General features: G+C 38.0%; 3 protein-coding genes across 15 annotated transcripts in view; 2 read left to right on the top strand and 1 right to left on the bottom strand.

Annotated features, from left to right (window-relative positions):
* Positions 1-3,530, top strand: part of LOC120773597 (carboxypeptidase D) — a 52,553-nt gene extending 49,023 nt beyond the window's left edge. For 3 of the 4 annotated variants that reach the window (XM_040102594.1, XM_040102592.1, XM_040102593.1), the window contains one exon: positions 2,695-3,530. In XM_040102594.1, coding sequence (XP_039958528.1) covers positions 2,695-2,844 — 150 coding nt within the window. In that variant the 3' untranslated portion in view covers positions 2,845-3,530. Of the gene's footprint in view, positions 1-2,126; positions 2,136-2,694 lie in introns of all 4 variants that reach the window. The other variant, XM_040102596.1, reaches the window with a different exon arrangement.
* Positions 3,531-6,191: 2,661 nt separating this feature from the next.
* LOC120774289 (calponin homology domain-containing protein DDB_G0272472) overlaps positions 6,192-17,570 on the top strand; it is a 58,859-nt gene continuing 47,480 nt past the window's right edge. The window contains exons 1-8 of one of the 2 annotated variants that reach the window (XM_040103795.1): positions 6,192-6,495; positions 6,663-7,751; positions 7,865-7,975; positions 8,043-8,470; positions 9,139-9,259; positions 9,328-9,663; positions 9,753-10,001; positions 10,067-10,258. In XM_040103795.1, coding sequence (XP_039959729.1) covers positions 6,406-6,495; positions 6,663-7,751; positions 7,865-7,975; positions 8,043-8,470; positions 9,139-9,259; positions 9,328-9,663; positions 9,753-10,001; positions 10,067-10,258 — 2,616 coding nt within the window. In that variant the 5' untranslated portion in view covers positions 6,192-6,405. Of the gene's footprint in view, positions 6,496-6,662; positions 7,752-7,864; positions 7,976-8,042; positions 8,471-9,138; positions 9,260-9,327; positions 9,679-9,752; positions 10,002-10,066; positions 10,259-17,570 lie in introns of both variants that reach the window. The other variant, XM_040103794.1, reaches the window with a different exon arrangement.
* Positions 14,201-17,570, bottom strand: part of LOC120774291 (transforming growth factor beta-1-induced transcript 1 protein) — a 38,358-nt gene continuing 34,988 nt past the window's right edge. For all 9 annotated transcript variants that reach the window (XM_040103798.1, XM_040103801.1, XM_040103799.1 and 6 more), the window contains 2 exons: positions 14,540-14,773; positions 14,201-14,476 (listed from right to left, as the gene is read on the bottom strand). In XM_040103798.1, the coding sequence (XP_039959732.1) occupies positions 14,399-14,476; positions 14,540-14,773 (312 nt within the window). In that variant the 3' untranslated portion in view covers positions 14,201-14,398. The remainder of the gene's footprint in view (positions 14,477-14,539; positions 14,774-17,570) is intronic.

The following is a 17,570-nucleotide window of genomic DNA, read 5'->3' as shown; positions in this document are numbered from 1 at the left end:
AGAAATCGGGCAAATTTATTACCAAAATATTGGTTCGGTTCGAGCGACGCATCACGCACTTCGTTAAATATGCGGTCGACATAATCGCTCAGCAGTGTCGGTAGTTCGTGTAACCATTGATCGGTTTCGCATCACGTTTACTCTGTTGAATACTGCTCTTCCGCAGAGGCGCCGTACGTTGCGCCCCGAAGTTTACTGCTGTGGAGCGAAGTTTTGAAGAAAGTCCGAATGAATCCATCCGTCATCGCCCGCAACAATTGGTGGTGTAGTCATGTACTTTATGGAAGATTTTGCAGAAGAAGTCGAATCGAACGACCATAAAGTACGCTGCACGTAATCTTACTGCCAATGGGGAACGCTATAGAGCCATGATTAATGACTTTTCAGTACCAGAAATGGAAGATGTTGATGTGGACGGCATTTGTTTCGAACAAGGCGACACTATTGCAATACAGCCAACGAAACAATTAATTTATTGAATGAAACTTTCGCTGAGCGCATTATCTCGCGTCGTGGGCCTGTGCCCTGATATTTAAAATGGTGCGATTAAGACCGCTTAATATCGGGGTTTTCGGGGTTTTCCATAGGGACGCTACAAAAGTAGACCGATAGGAACAGCATACGATGCCGTATTTTTTCCCGCTCTTTTGTCATTTCTCTTCAGCAAGATTTGCAATTTCATACTGGAAAGACATACGATTCAACAATGAGTCGAAATTACTGAAATTTACTACCGAAATTCGGAGTCAGTGGCCGCCTTTAAGAGCGGGTTTTTTTAATAAGAGCGCTACAAAAGTTTTTTTTTTTTAATAAAATAAAAAGAGAAAAATTCTTTATTCCTGTGAAATTACCTTCGTACTCATTGTCACCATTGCATTCCGAAAACATTACGGTTTGGTGCGGTTTATAGGCCGGCGGTGTCATTGGGCCGTACTTCTTCCGTGATGATCAAGACCGACACGTTACAGTAAATGGGAATTGCTTCCGTTCAATGAGAACAATAACCAAATATTTTTGGCCCGAATTGGATGATATGGCCATGGACAATATATGGTTCCAACAGGACAGCGCCACAAGCCGCAAGCGAATGTCACAATCAATTTATTGAAAACCAAGTTTGGTAAACGTGTTATCTCACGAAATGGCCCAGTCAATTGACCGCCTCGGTCGTGCTTAGACTGTTTCCTCTGGGGCTATGTCAAGTCTATGCCAACAAGCCAGCGACGATTGATGAACTTAGTACGAATATCGAACGTGAAATTGAAGCAGTATCGGCCGAGTTATGCTTGAAAACCGTCGAAAATTGGTTTCAGCTTCGGGACTTCTGCAAGCGTGCCCGTGGAGGACATGCAAATACTTTTGTAGCGCTCTTGTTGAAAAATTTTTATTCAGGTTATGTGAAGACGCTTTTCTCAATAGATAAACTGGAGACGGTTGTTGTTTAAAAGAGAATATTCGGCGCGTTACTGCTGACATATGGCCCAAATCGCTCCATAATGTGGTCAAAAATTGATCCTCTCGGCTTAGATTTATTCAAAAACATAATGGCAACCCCATATCTTTGTAATAAAGCTGTATTCTTAAATGATCTCCACTTTATTTCTTTTTGAAAACCACAAGTTTAAAATAATACCGTTACAAAAAATAGTTTGCTTGAATGTAGAAATATAATTTGACGGACTCCTCTTTCTTAAGTTGCTTGACTTCAGTAAAATAGCAAACCTCTAGCAAATAAGCAGTAAACATTCTATTTTCGAACTGATTTCTCAAAAAATTATCAAATTTAGAAATTTTTATTAATATAACAATTATTTTTATTTCTTAATGCTTATTTATAAAAATTACGAACCATCCGATTTCGATACTATGTTAAAATTTTATTTTTTTTTACTAATTTTTTTCTCTAAAACTATTTTTGTTCTAAAACAAATACGATCATTACTAGTTATTTTTCGTAAATATGCTGCTTTTTAGAAAAATGTGTATTCTTTCAATATTATTTTGAGGTTAAGGTCTTTTTGAAACAAAATTTAGATATTAAACCATTTTTATTTGCTCTGTGCTGGTACTGGATAAACTGCTTGTAACACGCCCCCCTCCTCCAAAACACTCCTACGCAATTGTAGTATCTATGAGTAAGTATTTTAGAAAACAATTTAAAGTAAATCTCATATAAGAAAAAGAAATAAAACATATTAACTGCAATTTTTTATATAAATTACTTAATTAAAGTAAATAAATATTTTCTCAACTATTTTTAAATAATTTATTATTTTTGATAAGCTTTTAACAGTAACTAATATTTTTGAAAATAATAATTTTTAATAAAATTTTAAAGCTTCTTCACATAAATATTATTTATTAAACTTTGAAATTTTATTGTAAATATGTCATTCCATTAATTATGCATTTACATTTACTAAGACAAAAAAAACCTGCACGCAATCTCACTCCTCATCACATCTTAACAACCCATAATACCACATTTTTCGCCACTTCACCAAAAATAAATCATAAATCACTCATAACATTTCTCACAGTGTACATTCACGCCATACTCAAAGCATTGCATACTTTACGGCACTCGCGCACACAGCATGACTCAAACGCTTCATTCTCACAAAAATTTTACTTGTACCGCCTATGCCCCTCTCATATAACAATTGTCTCTTCTACCTCTTCAACTTTTCGCAGCGCAACGAAGGCACAACGGTACCCTTCTATCGCCCCTTACCGATACCACAACAGCATTATCGTCCCTCTGGTCCGACCTACAGCGATAGCGGCATTTTCTCCACCATCAGTAGTGGCCTTAACAGTTTGTACTCGAATATTTTCGGCTGATCTTTGCTCTCTTGACTCGCCCTCTTCGTCGATATGAAACTAGCCTTTCTGCTGTTGACCTTCCTCATCGTAATCACCGTTATTCACATCGCCAGCCGTGCGGATTTCGATTCACCACAGTGAGGTTGGTAGACGCCAACGCAGCAGGGCGTGTGGGAAGAACAGTGGCGAGAGCAATGCACGACTCTTAGGGGTAGTAACGTACAAAATAAGCAAATAAGTTGTATGAATTTTAATCAAATGAAAAGAAAATACATTAAATGTGAAGAGGAGAGTGAACAGTGAAAATACACTGCCTGCATAGCGTAATGGTACATTCGATATACCTGCATTGTTCTATTAAATCTCTAAATTAAAAAAAAAATTATTGAATTGTATGCGAGTTGAAAATTCTGAAATATTTTTGTAAATGCATATTTATCTGTATAAGCGACAATAATGACGTTCAAAAAGCAGCAGAACAAAAATATAAAAATATTTACATCAACATATTTATTACAACCAGTACTTAGCTTTTAAAATGTTTAATATTAGTTTAGTATTTTAAGTCTCTTTTGTCCATTGCAACATTTATTGCAAGCTCAAATCTATTTCCGTTTCATAACTGTTATTGTATGTAGTTTTTTAAAACTATTCACAGTTATACCGTTTACTAATAAAGAAATACATTTTTTATTTATTGAAAAAGGGAAATACGGCTTTTTAATAAGTAATAATACTGCTAGTTTCCAATTGAATGTTACTGATAAATTTAATTTAACTTCGACGCCTTGAAACCAATACTTAAATCATCGATAATAAAAAGATATCATTGACACATTAGCTTAAAATTATTTGTCCTATGTTTTGAAAAGATTTTTCTATACTGGAATGTCTTCGATATTTCCTTGACCTACCGAATTATGGTGACGTTCTTTTATTTCCGACTAAGGCGTCTATATGTCTCTATTGTTTATGTGTACTTGTATACATTCTTCACTTCACGGATAGTCCAAATAGAGATACTTTTTTCAATAGCTTGACCTTCCTATATGACATCACTTTGTTCCATGGGCTCTTGAAAAGTTCCAAAAAGATCCGACGTTTTTGAGCCAAATTTTTTTCAGTGATTCAGTCCATTTCTGGCTCAATGGGTATGCAATTAAGCAAAATTACCACATTTGGGACAAAGAGTAACTTAAAGAGATTCAAGAGCTGCCATTTCATCCAGAAAAAAAAGATTTGGAGTGGTTTGTGGGCCAGTGGATTTATCGGTCCATATTTCTTCATAATAACCGTCAAAAGCCACCGTTATCGCGCCAAGATAACCGACTATTTGATGTCTGAAATTGGAGCTCGTGATCTCGGCGACAATTCGGCGACTTCAGCTCACTCAATGGATTTGTTGAGAGAACACTTCGGTAAGCAGATAATTTCACGTATTGAGCCGGTCGATTGTCGGCCATTAGACTTTTTCCTGTCGGCACATGTAAAGTCTAAGGTATATACAGATAATCCCGCTTTCAAACCTTGGAGCAAAACATCGTGCGTGTCAAAGGTCAGTTACAAGTCGAAATGCTGGAACGAGTCATCGAAAATTTGACTCAACGGATGGACCATCTGAGACGTAGCCGCGGCCAACATTTAAAAGAGATAATATCCAAACCATAAATGCCAAAGAATGTTGTTTCGAATGATAATAACATTTATCATTGAATTTGTTTCTGTATTTTTCCTTTAAAAAAGTAAGAACCTCGAAATGGATAACCTTTTATATTACAAATAATGTTTAAGCAAATAATGGACAGCTGAGAACCGATACATTGTGGCAGTGGAGAATAAAGTACCTGAATATATTCTCCATTCAACTTTGATTGTTAGCATTGGACAAGGTTTAAGCTTTACCGCATTTATGGCTATTCGATAATGTTAGATGACTCCTACAATTGGGTGCAAGAAGTTTAGTGGATCTCCAGTATTCCAAACTAGATCAGAAGGATATCGCAGTTACAGGAGCTATTTGGTAACTAGCGTGTGCTAAGCTCGTGCGAAACTCCAGCGCTCAAACAAAAAAGAGCAACTCACCGACTCCACCGACTAGTTTCCAGCCATTTCGCTATGGCTAGCTACCCAAACGAGTCTGATAATTACGTAACTTTATAATATATATAGTGAAGACAGACAATCATTGACCAATTTTGAACACACAGTCTATGAGAAAGTATTGCCGTTCTGGATCATAAACTAGGTATTGGACGAAGGAAAAACACAAAAGTGAAATTGTATACTTATATTTCGGATATGTTTTTATAAAAAATGCAAATTCAGTCAAAATTTCGAAGTCGTAGATAATTTCGTCTATCAGGGAACCATCATTACCCCCAACAACAATGTCAGCCTCGAAATCCAACGCAGAATATCTCTTGCCAACAGTTGCTACTTCGGACTGAGTAGCCAATTGAGAAGTAAAGCCCTCTCTCGACGAACAAAGACCGAACTCTACAAGTCACTCATCATCCCCATTTTGCTATATGGTGCGGAAGTATGGACAATGACATCATCTGATGAGTCGGCGCTACGAGTTTTCAAGAAAAAGGTTCTGCGTAAGATTTATGGTCGATAGAATGGCGTTGACATAGTTCAGCGAATTAAAAGAGAACAGCTACACTGGCAAGTTCATGTCGTCCGAATGGATGAAAACACTCCAGCATTCGGCGCAGTACTCTCCGGGGAAAGAAGGGGAATTATATGGATTAGGGTTCGCCAAGTTCAGGACTTTTTTAATGGTGAAGAGATACTGTAAACTTAAATTGACTCAAACAACGAATATTTAAAGCGCTCTGAAATCTGAAACCAAATTAACTCTCTTCACTGAAAGTTTGCTTTTTTGTGTAATTCATTATATTCTTGCTACTCAAATATTGACTGAAATATTCACTCTCCGGTTCTCTTATAACTTAATAATATAAATATATTCATAGGTATTTAGTCCTTCAACCCCTTTTACAACCAAATAAGCATATCTTATAGCCAACTGTTCCCTAACCCTGTAAATAACCACCACCTGCGCAGCTCACTAAAAACACTCATAGCGAGCATTCGACATTCAACGCGTCAACTCAAAGCCAGCGGACACACATACTTCTCATTCCTCTATTCCCTCAAAAGGGCAATTTCAATATTGTAGCTATTTTCAATTTCCATTTGCATTACAAAAATTGTTTTTGAATTTCGTTTGCTCAGGCAGCTTTGTAAGTTACTTCAGCATTGAAGAAAATACGAAAAAAAAATTATCTATTCAGTCGTGAATATATATTTTTCAATTTTACATTTACAAAAAGTTTTTTTATAACACTTTATATTTGATAATTGGTTTTTGCAATTTTTGTATTGAAAATTTTCGACAATTCACCAGGCGTCTGTGGAACACACCAACAACTGATAGCAAGGCACCGAAAAAGAAAGTAACTGAATTGGTAAGCAAGCAAACTGAAGCAGTTAACGGCAGACGAACAAGAAACGGACGACGGATTTTTATAAGAGCCGCAATTAAAGCGAAAATAAAAACTATAAAAACTGAAGATGAATGAATTCGATGGTAAGAAATTCTATGGATTCTCGCTGCACGATGATCCCGTCTTGAGCACTACAACGAGGAACTTCGAGTTTAAGGTAAAATATAGCGCAAGTAATTTGAGGTTAGAAGCGCCTGAGCAAAACTGCGTTGCACGAAAATTTCCTTTTTTTATGCACCGCTTTTTATTTTTGATATTATTTTTGTTAGTATTTTCAATTCTTTACATTTTAATAACGAATATTTCAACCAATGCTTCACGCAGTACACACGTCCCGAGCATTTGGAACGTCTGATACAGAAGGTACAACAGACCGATCCGGACCATGAACGTAATCGCAAAAAGGAAATACTGAATCGGCTTTGTAAAGCAAAGAAAATGCCATGCGCGAACGATACACACACACCTTACCGACGTGATGCGGATATCGAGACGCATGTGTCGCGCGGTGACGCCGGCGGACGTGTGCGAAACTTAAGTGATACGGAGATTAATCAGCTGATCGGCAAAGTGAAGAGCTACGGCGACTTGCGCAGACAAAACTCAACCGACACATATGCAAAACCAAAAGAGACCACGAAATCCATGCAGCCGTCCATGGCATTGAAAAGTATACTACGCAACTCGGCACATGATTTTCCTAGTGGCAGCGGCACCGTCGAGCCACGGCAGTCGCCTAGGCTACTCTGTAATCCGTATGAATATGGCGATGATAATTGCGTTGGCGATGGTGATTTGTATGGTTCGGAGCCCACTTCGGAGGATCAAATACTCTGCAATCCCTTCGACTTGCCGCACGAACCGCTTTACGAAACGCATACCATGCACATGCCACATATGCGACGCGAACTGCATAGCGGTTTGTGTAAATTGCCCGACGTGCCGGAGGAGGATGAACTGTTCGCATCGAGAACTGTTATGCCGACGGTGGTTGAGGAGTTTCGTCAACCGCAAGCGAAATGGGTGGAAATCTGCGCTGAGCCGGCCATGGAGAAAGCGCAATCAGCTGAAATCAAGTTCGCCGAATTCTCGGAGAAATCCGAACGTTTGCCGACAAATGTCACCTACACAATGCATTCGCATGAGCTGCAATTGCCCATACAGATCAGCGCACCGGAAATGATGTTGAAGAATATGTCACCGCCGCCGAGTTTGCCGAACATGGCACTCACCTATGCGCTTAACAGTTACGACGACAATCCGTCGACCTACGAAATAGAGGATAGCGATTTGGAGTACGAGATGCTGGAGCGCGAACAATACACAAAATATTGTGGTGCGCGTCCCAAAACCGAAGAGTTAACGAACAATTCGAATGGCAGCGGAGGCCTGGCAGAGTTTGTCGAACTCGAAGTATGTACACAATAAATCAAAAAGAAACACGAACAAAAACAGAAAATAGAAATTTGTTCGCATATTTTTCATTTATTTAATTGCATTTGTTTACATTTTTGTATTTTTTGTAGTCGGAAATTCCCAATATGAACTTGAGCTTCTTGAAGAATATCTCACCATTAAGATACTCTGATCTGACCGACGAACGCGAAGAAGACAAGAAAGCGGTCTTGAAGCAGAATGTGAGTGTCATTAGAAAGTCAAATAATTCCCTAAAAATAATTCATATTTTGACTCAACCTTCTCCAGCAATTTAAAATGGTTATGAAAAATCGCAACACAAAATCTCCCTCGCCAACAGTAGAGAAGGAGCCATCTATCGCAGCCAGCAAGGATATCAAGAAGAAGTGCGCCAAAACGAAGAATAAGCCAGCTGAAGAAGTCAAACCAAATCCACGTAAAAAGTCAACAGCCCGTAGTCCGGATACCTCTTCGCCGGCTGAGAAGTCTTCGATAGGCACACCACGCTCAGGTGGCAAGAGATCCTCAACAGCCACACCGAGACCCCATAAGGAGCGTAACGCCCAGTTGAACCAAATCAGTTCCAATGAGTTGCGTTCCATGAAAAATATAATTTTGACTAAGTCCATTGAAGATTTGAAAATGGAGAAGATGGCGATTTTCGCAAAAATGACCAGCACACAGGAACGTATTATCGAAACGCTGGATAAATTGCGGTAAGTCTGAATTACAAGTATAAACTCAGATAAGGTACTCGGTTGTTTTCTTAGTTTATATAAGCTTCTTTAGAAATAAGGAATGTCTCCCAGAAAATTTCATATATCGTTTTGACTTTATCTTATCAGCCTCTTTGGCTTTGTCGAGAGATAGAACGTTATAGTACCTCAAAAGTAGCCATTCGAAATAGAAAATAGACGTTTTTGAAACGGAAGATGTAGTTAAAGAGTGCGATGAGAACTGCAGCCCAATGGTGCACGAATTTTGATTCCATAGTGCTAACTGAAGCCGGCCGGATTTTTGGATAAAGCTATGTAGTATGGTAGATTATCTGTTTTGGGTCCGTTATACCTCTTCTTGTGAGGAAATGTCAAGTTAATGTGGTTCACGCTGTTGAACCAGTAAGAATTGAGCAGTTAGAAAAGAATCTGCGCCGAATCATGTGCAAAATAAGGCCGACTATAATGGCACAAGTATTTCAAAACTTGACTGTAAGGATGGTCATAGGGTTCGAACTATTGAGGCCAAATATTTCCAAGTTTTTTTAAACTTCAAAACAAAATATTGACAATTCTTCCTTTTCTTTGCCATATTTCATCTGCTAATTCAACCTAACCTAGTATTAGTTCATTTCTATTGATGACACTCATCCCTTCTATTTCATCAGCATAAGCTTACTGGAGCTCTACGTGCCGGACAGTCATTATGAGAAGACCAGACGTCAGAAGAACGCTTTCGAATTCTCTGTGAGATTCTCGCGTAATTTTCTATATCCCTTAAAGGGCATGGTAAAGCAAATATTTTTTATTTAAATCAATTTCAATTTTACTTATTTCGAAAACTCCTTTTTCGACAGATCGAAGATCTTCGTGTTGTTTCGGTGGAGCAACTCTGCAGCGCCGTCTCCAATGAGGCTACACATCGTGTCCACAACATATTTACGCTCATCCACCAATCACTGCAGACATACTACAAACAACTCCGTTACTTCCTGCTCGATCAAGTGCCGCAAAAGCTGAACACGCTCATCGAGTTGGCCAGCACAACCGTGAGCATTTGTTTGGAGAAGCAAATCTTCGATCGTAACGATGCAATAATCGAATGTCTGCAAGAGCGTTGCGCCAAGTTTCTGGGCTTCTTGGAGGATATGCACGAGGAGCGTTTCCTTACGGCACGCGATAATTATCGTAAAGCAAGTTTCGACAAGGTGTTTTCATATTCCTTTCTACAACAGATTTAAATTAATATATTATTCTATTTCTAAAATCACTACACTTCCAGACTGCCTCCAATTACAGTTTGAAAATGTTCATGAACGATCTGAATATGTACGAACCGAAGCTGGTGCCGAAGAATCACTACAATCACCGACGCAAACCGAAATTGCGACGCGTGCTGAAACCGAGCACAACTACGAAAGCGAAATCGAACACCGAAACTGCGCCCGTGCCGCAAACATCCCAAATGGTGATCACCAAACCGGATGGCGATCAAATTTCGACGCATATCAACGATCTGCCAAGGAGCTCGGTAATTTTTGGATTTCTCGACTGCAATAAAAGTGTTCCCAAACAATGTTTTTCACCACCACGCAGGGTCTCTTCCAAAGCGCACAGAATATCGCCGTGGATCCGATTGCGCCACCAGCCGAACCCAGCATGAACTCCGAGGAATTACCGACACTTAACAAAGCGCTCATTGAAGCACTACAAACCGTGACCAAGCAACAAATGCGTCAGGTTCTGCAGCCCATTATGCAAACCCTCGGCTCGGTGATCGAGAAGAAGGTGAGTGCACAAACATTATTTACCGTAAATATACAAATATTTCGGGTTATTCTTTTTCCTCGTTGCATGGCTACAAAGTTTTGCAAATATCCAAGCCTTTAACCCTTTAACTCTATTATGTATATACTCGTATTCTAGAATATAAGACTCGAATACTTAATGCCAAAGTCCACGCCAACGTCGACAACCGTCAAATACTCATTTGAGTTGTGTGAATCAGATGTCGCAACCGAGCAATAAGCAAAATGCATAGAAACGAATTGCAACGACCGCAAAAAAATATTCCAAAATTCGTAGTGTAGTACAAAATAATACAGTGTTACATAATTCAAAATATTATTTGTGAAAAGTACCCAAGAAATCATTATTCAGCAAAAAACGAAAGTGACAGCAACGTCGGTGAAAAACAAAACGTTGAGAATGCAACAACACCATAAAAACATTGATTCATAGAATGAATGGAAATCGGACGATGAACTTGTTCTAAGTATGAGTTCTTTATCAAATATGTTGTCTCTCCTAGCGTTTGACGATTTTTTCCTCCAAAATTTACCCCGTTTCGAAAGTGTATGTTGTGTTTTTTTTTTACTTTCGTGTTCGAAAATAAATTTACGGTGAAAAGTTATTTTGTGGTGTACATGAAATCATGTGTGTTCAAATGCCTGTTACATGTATACTATTATGTGAGAATTAAATCAAAATTTTTATGCGTTAGAAGCTTTTGTTTTGATTTTAAGATATTCCGTTATATAATCTAAAAATATATTTTTTCTGTTTGTTACCCACAAATGTTCCAAACATTGTTCTTAGTTCCCATTAAAGGTCCACACTTTCTTTAAATTCATTTAAATTCAGTTGGTAAGAAGATCCAATATAAATCTTCGACTGAGCCGGTCATGCAAGTTCCGATCTTATGACATCTTCCTATAAAATTCAGAGCTCCACTTAGCACATTTTAGCCGTATATGTATATTGGTGATTGGTGGATCATCTCCTTCTATTTGGTTCTTGCTTCGAAGTCTAATTTTCAGACCTCTGAGTATATTCCGAAATAATACAGGCTTCAGTTTTAGGCATTCAGAGTCGCTTTACAAAGCTTTAAACTCAAAAACTAGTTAATTCCAAAAGTAGTTACATTCGGAACTAGTTACTTTGGACCTAGTGTCATTTGGAACTAGTTACTTTAGGACCAGTTACTTCTAGTGCTTATTGCTTTTGGACCAGTTACTTTTAACTAGCTGCATTTGGAACTAATTTCTTTTGGTCCAGTTACTTCCATGACTAGTTACTTTTGAAACTAGTTACCTAGGAACTAGTTAAGGTCAACAATTAAAAAAACAAGTTACCTAGGAACTAATTAAGGTCAAGGTCAAAATTAATAAACAGTTTTTTGCATAATCGTCACGATTTCTTTTGCTTTCAATGAATTTAAAAACACTTATTCGCATACTTTTCCTCTTTTGCTTCCTCTTCATAGCTTTTTGGCAAATTGTTAACACTGGCTTAACTGCTTATTTAGTTGTCCGAAAAGTAATAGGACTGAGTCGATTTAAAAAAATTTATTGAGCCAAGTTAAAATTCTTTAAAAATTTCAAAATAGGCTCCTTCTGCGTCAATGCAGCGCTGCCAGCGCGATTGAAGGCGTGGATCCCCTCAGTCGTCTCAAAATTCTTGCCTTTCATCGGCCTTTTCAGACAAGGAAATAAAAAAAAGTTCGGGGGGCCCACATCTAGGCTGTTGGGCGGCTGCAGAAGGGTTATCCGGGGCGTTGTCGTGGTGCGACTTCCAATCGGCTGCGATGTCCTGTCGGACCCCATTGATCCTTCGCTTGAGTCTCTTGAAGACTTCTACGTAAAACTTGGAGTTCACGGTTTATCCAGGGGAAACAAATTCATGATGGACGCTGCCTTTGATGTCAAAAAAGACAATGAGCACCTTTTTCACTCTGGATTTGCTCATCCTTCCCGTTTTTGGCCAAGGGCCCTCCCAAAACGAGAAAAGTTGAAATCCGGTTGAGATATCTCTCCGAGGGGAAGGGAATGACATTTGGAAAGAAATCAAGAATCTTTATTTCGAGCGAAGTCTTGTTAGGAGAGAGATTTGAGACAGTCTTTTAAAATGAGTTTCAAGCTTGCTAGAAACGCAATCATAAGTAAGAAGATTGGAAAGGAGAGAATTATTATATGGTAGGCAGCATTCCAGAAGAAATTTCATTTCTGCGGAAGTAGGAAGTCAACCTTCGAGGCAAGTTTTTAATGCGAAAATTTAACAAGCTGTGCGTCTTAAGACGGAACATTGTTTAAAATTTCGTGAAGATAACTCGTCAAATAAAAAAGTATTCCATCTAAGTTTATAATTTTGGCCATTGAGTTTGAGGCAGGCACATGCTAGAGTGATCCGATCTAAAAAAGGTCTTTCGGGATTGCAGCATAGCCTTTAAATAACAATCTATACAAAATTTCGTGAAAAAGCTTTCGGTACAAGCACTTTATCCAGGCATTCAGATCATATGGCAGCTTGTTTCAAAAAAATATTTCTCAAAATTAGGAAAATATTGCAAGTTCCCCCTTTTTAAAGATCTGCTGTTTGTTTTGTTGTTGGTTTTTTATTTATTATTATTTTAGATTCTTTACATGTTCATGCATATGGTGATACATTTTCAAGTATAATTTATGTATGTATATGTAAATATTAAAATTTTCAATTAACTTAATTTGGAAATATTACGAAAAATTGTTCATGCGACATTTGCTTATATATTTGTAATTATTTACAGTTGACAAACCATTTTAAGGTTAAAAAACGCAACTAATTTTCAAAAATATTTAGCCATATAATATTTCTACAAATTTAAAAATTGCTTTTTTAAGCAAATTTCAAGTAAACTTATAAAAATTGTTTTTGAAAATTAGCTGAAGTATTTTTGAAAATTAGTTACGTTGCCAGTTTAGCTTGTTTTTCAATATTTGCAAAATGGCTGGAATGTTGTGTTAGCATTTTGTGGAATTTAAGTAGTCTAGTGTGGTTGAATATGCTCATAACTCACCACAGTGTTGCTGCATAACAGTTATTATAACGTAATTTTACGGTTTCGAGGCAAATTTGAAAAATAATAATTTTGAAACGCGAGTATTGATAATATATTATATAGAGAATTGACCAAAAAGTAGAACTTTCGAATTTGAGTTGAGATAAAATTTTTTGTTCTGATTAGGTAAGTTTTTTTGGAAGAAAATAAAAATCGCAAAAATGCAAAAAGATAAATTTGTCACTTAGGAATATACGAACCAATGCAATTTACATGATTTTTAGTAAAAAAAAAGTCTTAGGAATATAAAAAAAAAAACAATTAAGTATAATTTTTTCTTTCTCCAAAAAAAAAAGAACGAAGAAAAGTGGAAGAAAAGAAATTCCTTAAAACGAATCAAACGCAAATAGAAGCTTGTGGAATAAATTTGCCTGCAGTTATTGTGAGAAAAAGCAACAACAAATAATTGCCGGTTTTTAGGTTGGAACGCATGACATTTTAATAATGCCAGGGAGCTTTACTAATGCCAGGGAGCTTTTAAGGAGCTTTTAGTGAGGCAGACTAGCTCAAAGAAAACGGCATACAGCAACCACTTTATCCGTCCGGCAGTAAAACATTTCTCGGGTTGTTTGAGTGTGTGTGTGTGTGGGTGTATACAGCGTTCGCGGTGTGAATTGTGTTGTGGAATTCAAGTGTAGTTTTCGTGTGGGTGTGTTTGAGTGTGTTTTGTAGAGTACATACATACATATTTATACTTTTGATTAACTGAAGACTTGCAAATGTTTCCTTATGCGTAGATTCCATTCCTGGTATTCCTGGTTAGTAGCGCAACAATTAGAAATACAAAATCAATTCTATTTTGCATATAAGATTCTTCGCTTTCGTTGCTTGCATTGTGTATTATTTCACTTTAATCCCTTTTGTTATTTGAGTTGCCTTTTAAAACTAGATTTTTCAGGTAATTAAACGCTTGCGCTCGCCAGCGCACTCTATCTCTATCTCTTTCTATCTGTCTCTCTATCTTTCTTGCTTTCTAAGTGTCTTGTTATCCATTGTCCTTAGCATTCATTCACATCATTTATTACTTCAGATGTATTCATTGCGGCTGGCTTCTAAGCTGAGCACTCCGTGCACACCGGTTTGTTCTCCTCGACTGCGAATATGCTCGCCGTGATGGGGTTGGCGCATTTCTGTCAACAAAAAAAAAAATATAAATACCCTTTACTCTTTTATGCTTGAAAGTGATCACTCACCTTGCATTTGAAGCAGTCCCTGTGCCATTTGGAATTTAGTGCCACAATCGCGTTTTCTGTTATGGGTTTGGCGCAGCCGGCGCATCGTGCCGCGAATAATTCCTCAAAGTCTGTCTTGCAGTAGGCGCGTCCATCGCGCTCATAAAATGATGTGCCCACCAGCGGCTTCTGACATGGGCCGCCGCACACGAAGCAATCTTCGTGCCAAGTCTGGCCGAGTGCCTTGATTGTGCGCTGCAAGGAAACAAACGGAAATTAAATATAATGAAGAAAATATTAAATATATATTCGAAAATCTAAAATTTGAGCACATATCCTCTACAGAGTAAGGATCAGAAAAATACCGTCCGAGATATGGAACTTTGCTTTTGAAAAATAAGAAAATATTAGCTATTAACATATACGATAATTAAGGCTATTAAAGTCAATAAATTATTTATTTTCTTTTTCCTACTTTCGCTCTCCGGTCTCCATTTGGAATTTACAGAATTCATTCTTAACCGTCATGGATTTTTTTATATTTCAAGATTTTGCTTCTACCTATTGGTTCCTTTTATTTTCTCTACCGTTCTGTAAACATCTCGAAAATCACCCATGCAAATCATATTGTTTGAATGGTCAAAAATCATCTAGTCCCAAGATCATCAGATATTATCTGTCAGATACTTCTTTAATGGCGTAGACGCCGCTTAAGCGGTTATCTACTTCCCTCGCCGGGTAATGGGTCTAATTCTTTCAGATCTGGAGAGTTTTCATCGAACTATGTCAATGTCGTCGTATATCTCGTACAGCTCATCGTTCCATCGAATGCGGTATTCGCCGTTGCCAATACACAAATGATTACAAGTCTTCCGTAGAACCTTTCTCTCAAAAACTCGTAACGTCGACTCTTCAGATGTTATCATCGTTCAAGCCTATGCACCATTTAGCAGGTTGGGGATGATGGGTGACTTGTAGGTTTGGTCTTTGTTCGTCGAGAAAGGACTTTATGCAGACGAAGAGGCCATTCAAAAGGCTTGCACCGGCATACTGGCGGCCATACCGGCCAACGAGCTAAAACACTCGTTCGACATGCTTTTGGACCGTGCAAAAATCTGTATGGAAGCAGAAGGAGACTATTTTGAATTAAATAAATTGATTTTGCGAAAAAACCATTTGTTCTGTTTTTTTTTTAAGTCCTGTTTACTTTGGAACACGCCTTGTATCCCATTTTGTCCTGGTCCGAAACCAAAATTTTTCTATTCGTTGCTACACAACACATATATATAAATTCTCACTCGCGATGAGATTTTGAGGCCATAAATTTCTAGATCTTATTCATACGATCTTGCGAAATAGGTAAGGTTGCCGTTTACTTCAAGAAATTTCAAAAATAAACAACCAAAAACAATAACTTCTTTATATTAAGCAAGCTTATGATCATAGAAAACTAGTATGCGCCAATAAAAAAATGTATCATCTTGTCAACTTTGACTCGAACTAAGATATATAAATATATACATAAGTACGAGTTTCCTTGCAATGTTGCAGAAGTGTTTTTGGAAGTATATTTCATCACTAACACAAGTTTTTGTGTGGCAAAAAGCTTTCAGTGAAGAGCACGAATCTTCTGAATCCACTCAACAGATTTTGGTTAATGTTTTGGATACGAAGCGTGGTAGCAACTGGTACCAAAAGATCTGAATCTTTTGCGAAAACGAAGTCGAAAAGAGGTCGCCAAGCAGATGCTTAACAACGTTTATTCATCAAACGCATTATTATTGGTAACGAGACATGGTTTGTGGATATAACATCGAAATTGTCTTCCAATATAGCGCATGGCGCTGTAGGAATGAGCCGAATCAGAAACAAAAAAATCGCTGAAAGCACTGCAGTCCATCCCAACCGCGGCTTAGAACAAGTTTATGGAAAATTTAATAACGAGTAAGCTTGTATTGGCTCAAAAGGAGCCTATTTGGGGCGATTATAAATTTTTCTATTAATTTTGATCAAATAGTAAATACCGGCATGTCTGCAAAATACGAGAGATCTGCAATTTTCGTATCATTATTTAAGACTGTAATCGATATTACCGTGTTCTAAGAATTTCGGTGGATTTACCAAACTACTCAGTTATGCTTAACTTTTTAGTCTCTCAGCATGCAGCGAATATCGAAATTAGAGAAGCGAAATCAGCAGATACACACACCTATTGATTTCGTATAATAGATATGTATGTATAATACGTCGTTATCTCTAGCAGCCAGATGTTTCGTGATTAGACTGGTGTGGGTGCCGGGCCATAGCGGAATTGCGGGCAATTGCAAAGCTGATGAGTTGGCAAGGAAAGGCACCCGAGAATCATTATCGGTAGAATGGAAACGGATCGGTGCTCCTGTTTCTTCTTGTGGTCTACTACTAGATAGCTTGGCCACGCGGATGCTCGTCCAACGCTGGGCCAGCACCGGCACTTGTGCGGTTGCAAAAGCCTTCTGGCCCAGTATAGATCGCAGGAGATCAAATGATCTCTTAGTCCTCAGTTAGGCCAACATCTCATTGTTAGTGGGTCTTTTAACAGGCCACTGTCCAATTGGCTTACATGCGGTAAGAATGGGTATCTTGCCGGATGCTGAATGCAGATGCTGTTTAGAGGAAGATGTGGTAGAAACAAGCCAGCACTTCCTGCTTGACTGTCCTGCTTTTGGGAGGTCAAGACTAAGACACTTGGGGGCGCATACTTTTGGACACCCCACCAAATTGGCGGGGGTTGAAGTTAAGCGTCTGTGTAACTTTATATTGGCTACAAAGCGCTTCGGCAATCTGTAAATCCGAATACGGGAGTTTTCATTTAATGGCATCACAAAGGACTAATTTGTTAGTCTACGTGGGATCATCGATCAGCCATTTTTACCTAACCTAACCTATGTATAATACATATGTATGCAAATAAGTAACACATACATACATATATGAATACTATGAACCTGCACTCATATTTGTTTACAGACCTACATACATACATATGTATTTCAGTTATCAATCAACGCCGCGG

The sequence above is a fragment of the Bactrocera tryoni genome, chromosome 4 (assembly GCF_016617805.1).
Source record: "Bactrocera tryoni isolate S06 chromosome 4, CSIRO_BtryS06_freeze2, whole genome shotgun sequence".
Lineage (NCBI taxonomy): Eukaryota > Metazoa > Arthropoda > Insecta > Diptera > Tephritidae > Bactrocera > Bactrocera tryoni.
This window is presented reverse-complemented; position numbering and strand designations above follow the sequence as displayed.